The sequence below is a fragment of the Salvelinus namaycush genome, chromosome 13, assembly GCF_016432855.1.
Source record: "Salvelinus namaycush isolate Seneca chromosome 13, SaNama_1.0, whole genome shotgun sequence".
NCBI classification, from domain to species: domain Eukaryota; kingdom Metazoa; phylum Chordata; class Actinopteri; order Salmoniformes; family Salmonidae; genus Salvelinus; species Salvelinus namaycush.
The window spans coordinates 14,294,562-14,307,946 of NC_052319.1; the positions used below are offsets into that span (position 1 = coordinate 14,294,562).

The 13,385-nt window shown below is 43.8% G+C and overlaps 1 protein-coding gene across 2 annotated transcripts; it reads left to right on the forward strand.

Annotated features, from left to right (window-relative positions):
• The first annotated feature begins 723 nt into the window (after positions 1-723).
• Positions 724-13,017, forward strand: LOC120058268 (INO80 complex subunit D-like). 2 transcript variants are annotated; one of them, XM_039006807.1, is made up of 10 exons: positions 724-1,058; positions 2,482-2,728; positions 2,844-3,655; positions 4,140-4,245; positions 4,334-4,558; positions 4,869-4,972; positions 5,174-5,307; positions 5,413-5,633; positions 8,632-8,789; positions 9,106-13,017. In XM_039006807.1, the coding sequence occupies exons 2-10, from the start codon at positions 2,511-2,513 to the stop codon at positions 10,110-10,112; spliced, it is 2,985 nt and encodes a 994-aa protein (XP_038862735.1). In that variant the 5' UTR covers positions 724-1,058; positions 2,482-2,510; the 3' UTR covers positions 10,113-13,017. The 2 variants fall into 2 exon arrangements, with proteins under 2 accessions (XP_038862735.1, XP_038862734.1); XM_039006806.1 differs by having other exon boundaries at positions 724-954.
• Positions 13,018-13,385: the final 368 nt, after the last annotated feature.

Sequence of the window (13,385 nt, forward strand, 5' to 3'; positions counted from 1 at the left end):
CCTGAATAGAGCCATTGGTCAGCACAATCTAAACTGTAGCACAGTTTATATCGGTGATCACAAATATTTTTATTACACTGTTGAAATAGATTAAATGTACATATTTGTAACCTTCATGAAATACTTCTTTATAATCACACACCCACAAATGCATGTATTGTAATGGCCAAATTGCACTGGTGAGAATGTCACAAGTGCATTGCGAACCAAATAAGGCAGGCTTATCAGAAATGTTCATTTCTACAGCAGAGAAATTAACAAAAAAATCAAACTTTGACTTATTTTCCAAAGGAAAGAAGAATACTTTCATGTGGAGTATTACATTAAAGCTGTGTTCCCCTATAACTTTGTATAGTTACAAGCTGTTAGTAGGAATAGACGTGATGGGTACTAGCTGCATCAGCATTGGGCAACCGTGTTGCAGCTAGGGTAGAGAGAACTCATTCATAAAGAATGCTGTGATATCAGCCGTTGCCAGATAGAACCGTGACGTGTTATAATAAGGTTGATATAAGTAGGGAAATGTAACTTGTTTCAAAGCGCATAACTATAGCTACTCTACACTCCAATTAGCATTGCCATGCATGTACTCGGCAATGCATAAAATTGCATTTCTTCACTGCTGTAGCTAATACAAAGTTGAATTTCCAATATGGTAGAGAGGTTGTTGTTGTACAGTGGACTGTTGTCATGTCTCCGCAGTGCCTGTAGTGGTGCTGTGAGGAGTCTACTGTGGACTGAGCTAAAATCCTCAGCAGCTCCCAACTGCTAATATTTGCTGTGGATAAACCTAATTTACATGCATCAGTATTTTCAATTATATTGTATTCGAATAGGAGCATTATTAGTATCCTAAAATATTGATTATTGATGCACAAATAGGCAAGCTGATTCTTCTGGCACTTCTACAGTCTTTCCGGAGTGAATACCCTACATAGCCTATACCAATTGAAGGTAAGCGAAGCCTCTTCACAGCCTCGACTTCGATTTTTGGGGAGCCCGGTTATGGCGTTGGACTAGAAGGACGACTTTGCTACTCGAGGCCCTAGGATTATTAGGTCTGGTAGGCCTTATTGTTTAATGTTGAAACGTTTGATTTGTTATCTGTATCACACAACATATGATAATTATAGCTGGTTAATGAGCTGTAAAATAATATACATACGTTCACAACGTTTCATTAATCACCTAAATGTATTTTTCTAAACAGAAAATGATCAGATGACTTGCATGCAATGTTTTGTTTTGAAGGCCTTTTTGACCGGGCCTCTGTGCCTCCCCTTGCCGTATGTTTGGTTCTCGTGAAATCCTAGTCTGAAGATGTTTTTATACTATCAAATATATTTCAGTTTACTGAAAATGGAGCATAATATTTCATAGACATTTTCTGGTGTATATTGATGTTTCCGTTTCCTGGCTACCGCAACTTTTGTGTTTTTAGCGTAGTTGGCTAATGTTAACTAATGTGCTAACGTTAGCTAACAACATATCGCTAGACAGTAGGCTACAGTGGCAATTGTATAAGGTAACTAGTTAGTTAGTTATGTATGATGTTAAAGTATGTCGTTAACATATACATTTGTAATTGCTGTCCAATGCCAATACTTTTCGGAGGTGTGTAAATTGGCCAGAATGTAGCTAGTTAACTAGCTACTAACGTTAGCAAGCTAGCTGCCCAAGAAATGTAGCTAGCTAGATAGCGAACCGAGCTAGCTAGCTAACGTTAGCTAACGTAAGATAGGTAGCAAGTAGGTAAATATGGTATCTAACTATTTGTTTTGATTACTAACTAGTATTTGTCGGGCTGTTTAGTAGATAATTAGACACGTAGTTTACTTAACGTTATTTAATTCAATTTGCTCAAGAAGTGTGCATGTATTAGCTAGCTAGCTATTCCTTCAGTTTTAATCATAACGTTAGTTAGGTAATAGTTATATTTTTATGAGAGCCTCGTTTAATTCAAGGTTAACTAGCTAATGGAATAACTGGTGACATTCTGAAAGTGACAATACAGGACAGCGTTTCCACATCCTGTATTTATTTGCATGTAACGGGCAACTTCAGTCTGACTGCATCCTCGTGCGCATGAATGTACTGTGGCCACAGGTATGGGGAAGCATTACAGTACTTTCTACAACTGATTGCCCTAAGCCAAAAATGTCCCTTTACAGCATTGGTTAAAAAAACAAATTAAACAATCATGAAGTCATATGCCACAGATCCTCCGATTATTTCGGTCATGTGTGCATGTTTTACGCTAGTAGACTATTTGGCGTACCTCATGAACAAATTATTGATTTGATTCCTGAATTGTGCACGGTGATGTTGCTAACAAGTCAAACTATAGAGTCAGGGGAGCTGTAAATGTTTATTTCTGTACCCCCAGTCTGTTTGTCTTGTTTGCATATTCAGGGCAGTCTCTGCATTACTGTGCATGATGTAAGACTTATGGTTTCCCCTGGCATCTTCCTCTCCCATCAGCTGATGTTCTCAAGGACAAGAGTCACGTGATGTATGAGGGCAAACACATCCACTTCTCGGAGGTGGACAATAAGCCATTGTGCTCATACAGCCCAAAGCTCTGCAAGCAGCGCAGGCTCAATGGCTATGCCTTCTGTATCCGTCATGTTCTGGAGGATAAGACTGCCCCCTTCAAGCAATGTGAATATGTGGCCAAGTACAACAGCCAACAGTGCACCAACCCCATCCCCAAGTCTGAGGACCGCAGGTAGGTGTGACAATACAATAGAAAGTTGTCCTCTGCACTGAGGACGGTAGGTTTTTGTCATTGACCCATCTGTCATAGTTGTGAACAGCTTGTTAAACGTTTGTGTGTTCCACAGATACTGTAACAGCCACCTCCAAGTTCTTGGGTTTATCCCCAAGAAGGAGCGGAAGAAGAAGCATGATACATTGGAGGAGATGCGCTCACGACCTCACCTGGAGTCAGTGGCTCTTAACATAACTGTGCCCTCGCTGGCCCTGAAGGCCTCCAACGGCCTGGATGAGCTGCCACCCTCTCCACCCTGTACCCGTCTCCTACCCCTCCCAGACGGGGAGATCCTGGACCCTTTTGCCTTTTATGAGGACGACACAAACGGGGAAGAGTGCGCTGCTCGGAAGGGCTCCGCCGTCAGGAAGAAACTACACAGTCGGCTGGTGCTCAGCCAGAAACTCCAGCTCCACCATCACGACACTGACTTTCTCCAACCACCTCTAGAGCACTTTAGCCCCTCTCCTCTTCCCCGTGTGCACCCCTCCTCACCCCTCCACCCTCACCTCCCCCGTAAACAGCAGACAGGACTCCTCCAGCCCCCCCAGCACTCCACCATGCCCTCGTTTGTCCTCCCAGGACAGCAGCAGGGTTTTTTATGCAAGCCAGCTCCACCTCAGACTCCCGCCTTTCTGCCTGTCGGACTGCCCCCCAACACGGCTCCCAGTCAGGTGCAGTCCTCTGGTCCCCCCCTCAGCAGGAAAGCTCTGTTCACTGCCACGCCCTTGCCATCCAGTAGCTGGGACAGCACTCAGCGGCATATGGTGGCCATGCACCCAGCTGCCTTCTCACCTCCCCCTGCCTGCCTGGCCAGGTTACAGCATCTGGTACAGCTCTGCGCCCAAAGACATCAGGAGCACGGAGACCTTTTCCCTCATCTAGGTACCTCTTCTTCCTATCCATGTTAAATAGAGTTTACACAGGCAGCACAATTCTGATACATTTTTTTCACTATGTAATTGTTCTTTTGATCTGATGTGAAAATATCTGATTTGATTGGTCAGTAGACCAATTAATGGGGGGGAAAAATCTATTTGAGTAATTTAGAAGATGCTCTTATCCAGAGCGACTTGCAGTTGGTGCATTCATCTTAAGATACCTAGGTGGAACAACCACTTATCTCAGTCATAGTAAGTACATTTTTACCTCAAAGTAGGTATCAGCATAGTCAGTGCTAAGTAGGAAAAGACAAGTGTAGGTGTTAGTTTACAAAAGGCATTTATTACGTGTTAGTTTACAAAAGGCATTTATAACTTAAAAAAAAAAAATTTGGCTTATTAGTTGTGGGACATGGGGTCTGTGTAATATAGATGATCTGACACTATGCTGCTGAGGCCAGCTGGTCTAACAGGCTATCTTCTTTCAGGGTTGGACTGGTCTGAAGACAGTGCAGAGGATGATGACGTGGAGGCCGAGAGAGTTCCACCATATCACAACGCCTGGAGACTACAGGAAGGACACACACAGGACGTGTATGTTGCTTTCTCACATGCTCATAGTTAGGCTCTCATTGTAGTCAGACATGGATAGGCTATGACTGTTTATTTTTTCCCATCACAGCTCTGATGAAGATGCTGGTAGCTCTCGGAGAACACGTCTGGCGCGGCTGTGCTCGTACCTCCAGGATAAATACAAGCACTTGTGCAGGCAGGAGAGGGCAACCATGCGCCAGAAGAGATACCGCTATGCCTTCCGCAAAGCCCTGCTGCATGCCGCCAGTAAAGACCCTGACTGTGCTGGCCAATTGATCCAGGAGCTGCGCAAGGTTTCCCAGACCTCGTCAAGGTACCCACACTCAACACTGGACTCAAAACTCCCTAGGGCCTGGTTAGTCTCCTTCAATACCATCTGTCAATGGATAATCTACCAAAATTCGTGACGTAAGTTATAACTAGTGCCCAGGCCCTAGATACTCGAGTCTTTCCTGGTCAGTTGGTCACATGATCAGGAGAAGCACCTGTCCCCAGTAATGATAATTCTGTTCTGAAGAGCTAAGGGAGTTCTGAGGGAGTGTTGATATGCTAGATGTGTTGTGAATAGCTGAGGAAGTGTTGATGTGGTTGTGTCCTGAGCGTAGGTCTGTCTCTCTGCTCAGTGCGATGGGGCAACAGGAGACAGAGGCGGGAATCTGCACTGGAAGCACCAAGGGCCGGCCCTGCAGTAGCCAAGCTCTACCCTTCACCCGACACTGCTTCCAGCGTATCCTTTTCACCAACCCCTTACATCAGTTACATGGCACACTGGACTCTTATAGCTAAACTGTAATTTATTGGGGAATATGGCTTTTTAACTTGTTTTATTGCAACTTAGCGAACAGATTCAAATAATATGTTCTGTTTTTGACACATGACTGTGTGCTATCTTTTCCATTGGAGTGTTTCCTTCACGGTTTCTCTGCAGACGTTCTGTTGAATCGCTCCCAGCAGCTCTTCTCCAGTTGTACAGCCAAATTTGCAGATGGACAACAATGCTCCATCCCTGTGTTTGACATCACGCATCAGACACCGCTCTGTGAGGAGCATGCCAAAAAGATGGTGAGTTCCCCTTCAGTCAGTTAATTGGAGCGTTGCCATTGTAATACCTATGGCACAGTATCTGCTCTGTATTACTATACTTGTGAACATGTGTTTTTCTTATAGGACAATTTCCTGCGTGGGGATGGTAACAGAAGAGTGCAGCAACAGCAGCAGCGGAAGCCGCGGAAGAAGAGCAAACCGCCGGCGCTCACCAAGAAACACAAAAAGAAGAGGAGGAGAGGGCCATGGCGGCCCCAAAAGCCCATCCCGCCGGCTCTGCCCCAGGGGAACTTGGGAATGCCTTCCTCCTCCAGCCTGACCATGCCCACCCAGGCTGGCATCAGGTCTGTCCCACTCACTTAATCTCTCTCTCATCCTCTCTCAGCTCTAGTATTAACTAGGAATGTAACGATACGCATCTGTCCCCGATTCAAATGTTTAAGATAAGGTATGACTGCCTCGGTCCACGGACACCAATCCATGGATCGGTCAGAAAATAGATTCAAATGTTACGAATCTCCGATTAATCATTTTGTTTTGTTGCTCATATTACTTTCTTCTACGTAGTCGTTTGTGACAACTGACGCGTCCTCTCCTTCATTGTCGAACTAAGCATGTAACTGTTGACAGGCATATCAGTAGCCTAGTCAAACTGCGCACTGTGCCAAGCTTGGCGCGCTGACCAGCTCTCATCTGGCTATACCTGCTGAACTGGGCTTACAGTATATTTTATTTTGATTGTTCAGGTTTACGATCAACAATAGATTTGCTTTAAAGGTACAATATGCATAAATCGCTCCGCCATTTCCTGGTTGCTAAAATTCTAATATTTTGTCTAATTGCAGTTTGTGACAAAACAAGTTTAGAGGATCATTGTGCCATCTAAACCGTTGTGAAATATCTTTTCAATAACCAAAAATATTGTATTTTCAGCTGTTTGAATCATGCTGTACAAAACCGAAAGTAAAAGATGCAAAAACAAACCTTAAGAACAGGAAACATAGAAATAGCGCACATAGAACAGATCTACCTACAACTTCTTAGACTTGCTTTCAATGAGAATGACAGATCTATAACTCACATTTCTATGTGAATTTGGTCGGGTCGCCCAAAAAGTGCCATATTGCAGCTTTAAACAATCCGTGTATATCAGGGCTGGCCAACCCTCTTCCTGGAGATCTACTGTCCTGTAGGTTTTCAGTCCAACCCTAATTTAGCATATCTACATATGTGGGTATGCAGACCAGTGAGCCACTGCGGCCCCCCATGATTAGATATTTTTGTGGCCCCCACCCTCATCTAAGTTGCCCATCCCTGACATACATCATTTAAACACACACACATATGTTATATGTTTTACTCTCCTTGTGGGGAACTAACATTTCATTTCCATTCAAAATCCTATTTCCCCACAATCTTAGCCTAATTCTAACCCTAAACCTAAACTAGGCAAGTCAGTTAAGAACACATTCTTATTTTCAATGACGGCCTAGGAACGGTGGGTTAACTGCCTTGTTCAGGGGCAGAACGACAGATTTTTACCTTGTCAGCTCAGGGATTCAATCTTGCAACCTTACGGTTAACTAGTCTAACGAGGAGCCTGCCTTTTACGCGAATGCAGTAAGAAGCCAAGGTAAGTTGCTAGCTAGCATTAAACTTATCTTATAAAAAACAATCAATCAATCATAATCACTAGTTATAACTACACATGGTTGATGATATTACTAGTTTATCTAGCATGTCCTGCATTGCATATAATCGTTGCGGTGCGCATTCGCAAAAAAGGACTGTCGTTGCTCCAACATGTACCTAACCATAAACATCAATGCCTTTCTTAAAATCAATACACAGAAGTATATATTTTTTAACCTGCATATTAGGCTAAAAGAAATCCAGGTTAGCAGGCAATATTAACCAGGTGAAATTGTGTCACTTCTCTTGCGTTCATTGCACGCAGAGTCAGGGTATATGCAACGTCACTCGCTCTGAGACTTGGAGTAGTTGTTCCCCCTGCATGGGAAACGCTGCATCGAGGGTGGCTGTTGTCGATGTGTTCCTGGTTTGAGCCCAGGTAGCGGCGAGGAGAGGGATGGAAGCTATACTGTTACACTGGCAATACTAAAGTGCCTATAAGAACATCCAATAGTCAAAGGTATATGAAATACAAATCGTATAGAGAGAAATAGTCCTATAATTCCTATAATAACTACAACCTAAAACTTCTTACCTGGGAATATTGAAGACTCATGTTAAAAGGAACCACCAGCTTTCATATGTTTTCATGTTCTGAGCAAGGAACTTAAACGTTAGCTTTCTTACGCTAAATTGATTTTATTGATGTATTATATTAAGTTAAAATAAGTGTTCATTCAGTATTGTTGTAATTGTCATTATTACAATTTTTATTTTAATTTTTTATTTTATTTTTTTATTTTTTATTTTTTTTTTAAATCGGCCGATTAATCGGTATCAGCTTTTTTGGCCCTCCAATAATCGGTATCGGCGTTGAAAAATCATAATCGGTCGACCTCTAATATTGATACTACTTATGTACATCTTTCCCTTTCAAGACGATTCGATACGTATCTAGATAGATGGGCTCCCATTTATACAGGAACCACAAGTCTTAGTTTGAAACGATTCAGTGCAATTCTGTTTGACTTGAGAACAAATCGATGCGATTCGATGCACTAACATTGGTTGCATAAAAACATTCATTATCCATTCTAAATTAAAATCTGCTGATGATGGAATTCATGAGCTGGGTCTCTCTGAGCTGCGTCTCTCTGAGCTGCGTCTCTCTGAGCTGCGTCTCTCTGAGCTGCGTCTCTCTGAGCTGCGTCTCTCTGAGCTGCGTCTCTCTGAGCTTGCGTCTCTCTGAGCTGCGTCTCTCTGAGCTGCGTCTCTCTGAGCTGCGTCTCTCTGAGCTGCGTCTCTCTGAGCTGCGTCTCTCTGAGCTGCGTCTCTCTGAGCTGCGTCTCTCTCTGAGCTGCGTCTCTCTGAGCTGCGTCTCTCTGAGCATGCGTGCGTGCTTGTATTAGTATCCTTGTGGGTACCGGAAATCCCTAAAAGTTCCCACAAGGATAGTAAAACAAGGAAAATGATCCCCATGTGGACATTTCCCACATCCCCATGAGGACAAAGGCTATTTTAAACTTGGGTTAAATAAAGGTGTAAAAAAATACAACATTTCCGATTGTTAAGAAAACTTGAAATCAGCCCTAATTAATCGGCCATTCCGATTAATCGGTCGACCTCTAATCAATATATTGTCACAAACGACTGCACAGTCCTATCAGTGTACACTGAGAATTGTATTTTATGAAGCTGTCTTGGTGGCAGGAGTCCTTCGACGCCCGAACTGAGCACTGATGAGCTTCCTGATGACATCACCAATGACATGGCAGACATTCCAAACGACCTTGAACTTAACCAGGAAGACTTCTCGGACGTATTACCCAGGCTCCCCGACGACCTGCAGGACTTTGATTTGTTTGAAGGTACACTTCATTTGCTTATTGTCATGGATTTCACTGCTCAAGGTCCTAATCATCAATGTTAGTTTATACTTTTAGATTTGACCTGCTATATAACCTCCGTTAGATTAAGACTTTCCCATTGGGGGTATTTTTAGCATGTGTGTGATGTCAGCCTTTTTATAGTTTATTTTTCAAAAATTCTTGTATTTGATCAGGTTTGTCTGCTGAATAAACTGAAGTCTCAACTATTTACTCCCATTTCTTCTTGATCTCTTGAGAAAGGGAGATTGTTGGTAGATTCCTAGGGTGTGGGTAAGAAAGTTGTGTATATCCTCAGGTAAAAATGGGGAGCTGCTACCCACCACGGAGGAGGCTGAGGAGCTGGTGCGAGCACTGCAGGCTGGGCTGATGGGCTCCTACCCAGACTCCCTGGTGTGCCTGACCTCCATGGCGGAGCTGGCACAGGCAGACGGAGTGGACCATCGGGTCATGGCAGCAGTGTTTCCTGGGCCAGGGGTCCAGCCGGGTGGGATTGGGGACCTGCTCAACGGCCGCATCCCCCCAGAGAACTACTCCAGCCTGGAGCTGGAGGACAACCTGCTGCACTCTGCTGGGGGCCACTTCTCCTCTGCGGTGTCACCTCAGCAGCCCCCTGCCCAGGGCCAGGCCCCCCCCCCAGGGCCTAGCCTCACCACCCCCACAGTCGCACAGAGCCCCCTGTCAGAGCGAACGTTCCCCCGGACACACCAGCCTAACATCCTGGCCAAGCCTGAGGTGCCCACCTCGTCTCCACAGGGCAGCCATTACAGCAGCGAGCATGTGCCATCCCCCTACAGTGACCACATGTCCTCCCCCCATGCCACCTCCTTCCAGACAGAGACTCCTCTCCTTCTGGAGGTCCCTCTGAGCGGGGTACCAGGCCCCCCGCAGTCCTCCTGGAACAACCTCCACCTGCCCCTCACTGACCCCACACAGTTTGGCAACCTCATCAGACCTGAGGGCCACCTCATATCCACCTCTCTTTCCACTCCCCCCTCCTCCACCTCCCACTCTGTGACCCTGCAGCCCATGGCTGCCCTCTCAGCGATCCCCCAGAGTGGCCTGACGGGCTTGACTGCTTCCCCCGACCCCTCACCACGCGACCTCCTGACCTCCACCCAGTCCAAGCAGCAGCTCCCTCAGTTCAGCGCTGCCTTTGGCCACCAGCTGGCCTCCCACAGTGGCATCCCCAAGGACGTGCAGCCCAGTCACAGCTCCACGGCGCCCCCCACTGGCTTCTCCATAGCTAGTGCCACCGCTGCAAGTGCCAACAGTGCAACACCCCCTTTTCCACACAGTGACTGAGAGCAAGTCGGTCAAACCATGGACTCTAGACACTCATTCACCCACAGTCGATGCATTTTCCATCTACTTCAAGTGTGAAATGTGGTAACGGTGCACTATACTATCTGAATTTCCACAACTTCAGATATTCCTTAACTGTAATGATTTGGGTGATGTTATAGCCATTTGGCCATCTGAAAGGGTATGCAAAGAGTCCAGTGGTTTGATGTGAATGCCGCTCGAGGGTTTCACCAGCAGGGGGAGATGTTGGGCAGCGTTTGTGTGGAGGGAGGTCGCTCAGTAGAAACATGGACTGACGTGGAGGAACATTGGAGGAAGTACCTTAGGAGCGATTATTCCTATCATAGTGACCGCAACAGTGCTAGAGAATTCTGTGACAAAGCCTCAATCAGTGGTCTTGTTTTTTTGTTTTTTTTTGTATCGCCAGTTTAGTCCTGTCTAACAGTCTTCAACTATAACCTGCCTTGCTGATCATTGCATCCCCTCATCTGTTCCTCATTCCATTCACCTTTGAAAGAGATTCTAGGGTAGATCCTTTGTAGGCATCTATGTGTGTGACCCATTATGAAGCAACAGAGGAAATTGCTCTGTCGAATATCATGAAGTAGACTCATCTCCTCCTACGACTTAACAGACACAGAATTTGGCCGAACCACTTTTAAACAGCATTTTTTATATTTTGTATATATTTGGTATTTTATCGGTTTACTCAAATGTAAAAGGTCTTTTGACCTCACCATTGTTTGGGGAACTCCTTACGGGTGGCCTATTAGACACTTGAAGGTAAATCTTGTTACTTTAAGCAATAAACACATTGCCATACTCGGTCACAGTCGTGTAATGTATTGTATTAGTCTTCACTTTATGTATCTTCATTATGTAATCCATACCAATGTGGACCAGAAATATTTTGGGGCCTGTATAACTCTGTGTCATAAACAGTTTGTTCTAAATCAAGGCTAAACTGTTTGAGTAGAGATATAGAGTGTCTGTAACAGAACACTAAACAGGAGCCAGCTTGCCAAAAGCATCTTAAGTTCATTGTTAGGATCTTATAGTTCTAACGATGAACTTAGCCTTAAGATGCTTTTGGGAAACCGGGCCCAGGTCAGGTAGCTTCTCTTGGGTCATACTTAGTTTCACATAGCGAAGGAAAAAAGGGTCAATGTTATTGCAAGGGTAATGGCCATATCCAGGGGCTTTATTGTTCGCAACTCTCCATGGTGCTCTCTGGTCTTGCTAAATAATGGTGTTTTTATAGGGACATGCATGCATGTGGTCCCTCCTAAGAGAGAAACTCTCTACTTCAGGAACCCAGTGGGGGGGATGGTTCTCTTCAATATCAGAACTCATCCAGTAAAGGACCAGAACGTTGTCTTTCACTAGTCTAGCATTGTATATGGATACAGTGGATGTGTATATGGATGTGGAATTATGGCCCCCTTGTTTAACCCTCTGTTAGCTGTCTGTGTGGTAGTGACACCATTGATGTAAACTGGTGCAATGAGCATTTCTGAGGTATAGCACTGTCTGTTGTACTACAAAATTATTATCAGGTGAATTAAGGTCAATGAAGCATGGGTCTCTGTTAACTGTTTGGTTAGGGAATGAGGATGGACTCTACCTGACAACTCTGTCCTATCTGCTTTTAATAACTCTTATTACAGCAGTAAACCATGAGGTTCGGTATATATTTTTTTAACTGAAAGATACTCAGTGTTAAGTATTAGATATATTTGTAGGGTAGAAATCTCTACAGTGGGTTTTATTGGTGAGTTAACGAGTTGCAATGGATTGAAAATGAAGTAAAACAAAAAATAAAAATAATCTTGCCATTTGCAAAGTGCTTGATGGAAACTTTTGTGGAAACCTTTCTCTTGTTTTAATGGCTATCAGAACTCTTCATTTATCTTAAGTGGAATGATCGATGTTTCTGTACACTGTCAATTATAGACAATGTCTATAATTATGTAAGACAGTAATTTTGATAGCTATTACATTCTGGCAAGCATTTGCTGCTGAAAGACTGGGATTGCATGGAGAGACAATCTGACAGCTGAGTGCAAAGCCACAACATTTCTCCCTCATTTACTACTGGATCACTCTAGGTAGCAGTAAATCCAACTATAGCGTTGCATACCATTTAACCTTTTTTTTTTTGCAAGTACTAGGGATATGTATAACAGCACCTGTAATCAGTTTGGATTTGGAGCACATCGCTGACCTGCTCTAAACAGGACTGAGAGAGGCCAGAGATTCACCTAGTAGGCATCTTGCATTTTGTCAGGATACGGATTACTAACAGCTGTCAACTGCACACACACATTTTTAAGACCTGAGCAGGTCCCAATTCCAACTGAAGGCCTAGTTCTTTCTCCCAGTTCCAAAGAGACACATTACCAGAGCAGACTCAAGTTTGTTTCTTTTGCTTGACCACCCCATTGTTGTTCCTAGATGTATAGCCCCTAGGAATTAGGTGGGCTGGAAAGTGGTCTTGAATTTGCGCAAGCAAGGCGATACTGCTGTATTCACAAAGCATGAGATTAGAGACCTTGCACAGCTAGATTCCCCACCAACGATATAGATCAAACTCCACGGGGCTCTGTAGGCGCTTGAAATCTGAGAGATGGCTGACAAATTCCTATACTCATTGAATGTACTGTATTACTGTTTTTAAACATGATAGGATGAGCTAATAATAATCTAGTCACCTTTTATTGGTCCTTGTTTAATTTGTCTAAGGTATTTTTTTGTATACAAAGGTTTACATTTTTATGTATATTTTTCTTGTGTACAAATGATGTAATATGTGTATAAACACTGTATGTAATATCTGTATATAGTGTGATAATTTGATCTGTTTTTGGATGTATAAATAAAACTTGCTGTGAGGTATTCGCTGACAGGGGTTGTGCAGTGTTTTTATTTCTAGATGGACAATTCGGATATGTCTCGCCGCCTTAGATTAGTCATCAAACTTCAGGGCCTTTTGTCCTACGCATTTACACACCTGTGTGGTGATGTTCTACAGACCAAGGAACTAATGAAATTAGAAGAGAACGGAATGTGCCATAGTAACCTGTGTCCTATTGTAGTTATCCGGTGCTAAGAAAGCAATATTGCTCCACACAAAGACATCCATTTATATTTGCATTAGATTTTTATTTTTCTTAATCACTTGAAAGCTTATAAAGAGTCCAATACCTTGGTGTTTGAGTGACATAAGCAAGGATTATAAACAGGACTATAAACGGTCAGCAATGTTACAGAAAA

Excerpts from the sequence above, each read along its gene's own strand:
- LOC120058268 (XM_039006807.1), top strand. The coding sequence starts at position 2,511 with ATGTATGAGGGCAAACACATCCACTTCTCGGAGGTGGACAATAAGCCA. Across the intron at positions 2,729-2,843 it reads CCCAAGTCTGAGGACCGCAG|ATACTGTAACAGCCACCTCC; the intron begins GTAGGTGTGACA and ends TGTGTTCCACAG. Across the intron at positions 4,559-4,868 it reads GTTTCCCAGACCTCGTCAAG|TGCGATGGGGCAACAGGAGA; the intron begins GTACCCACACTC and ends CTCTCTGCTCAG.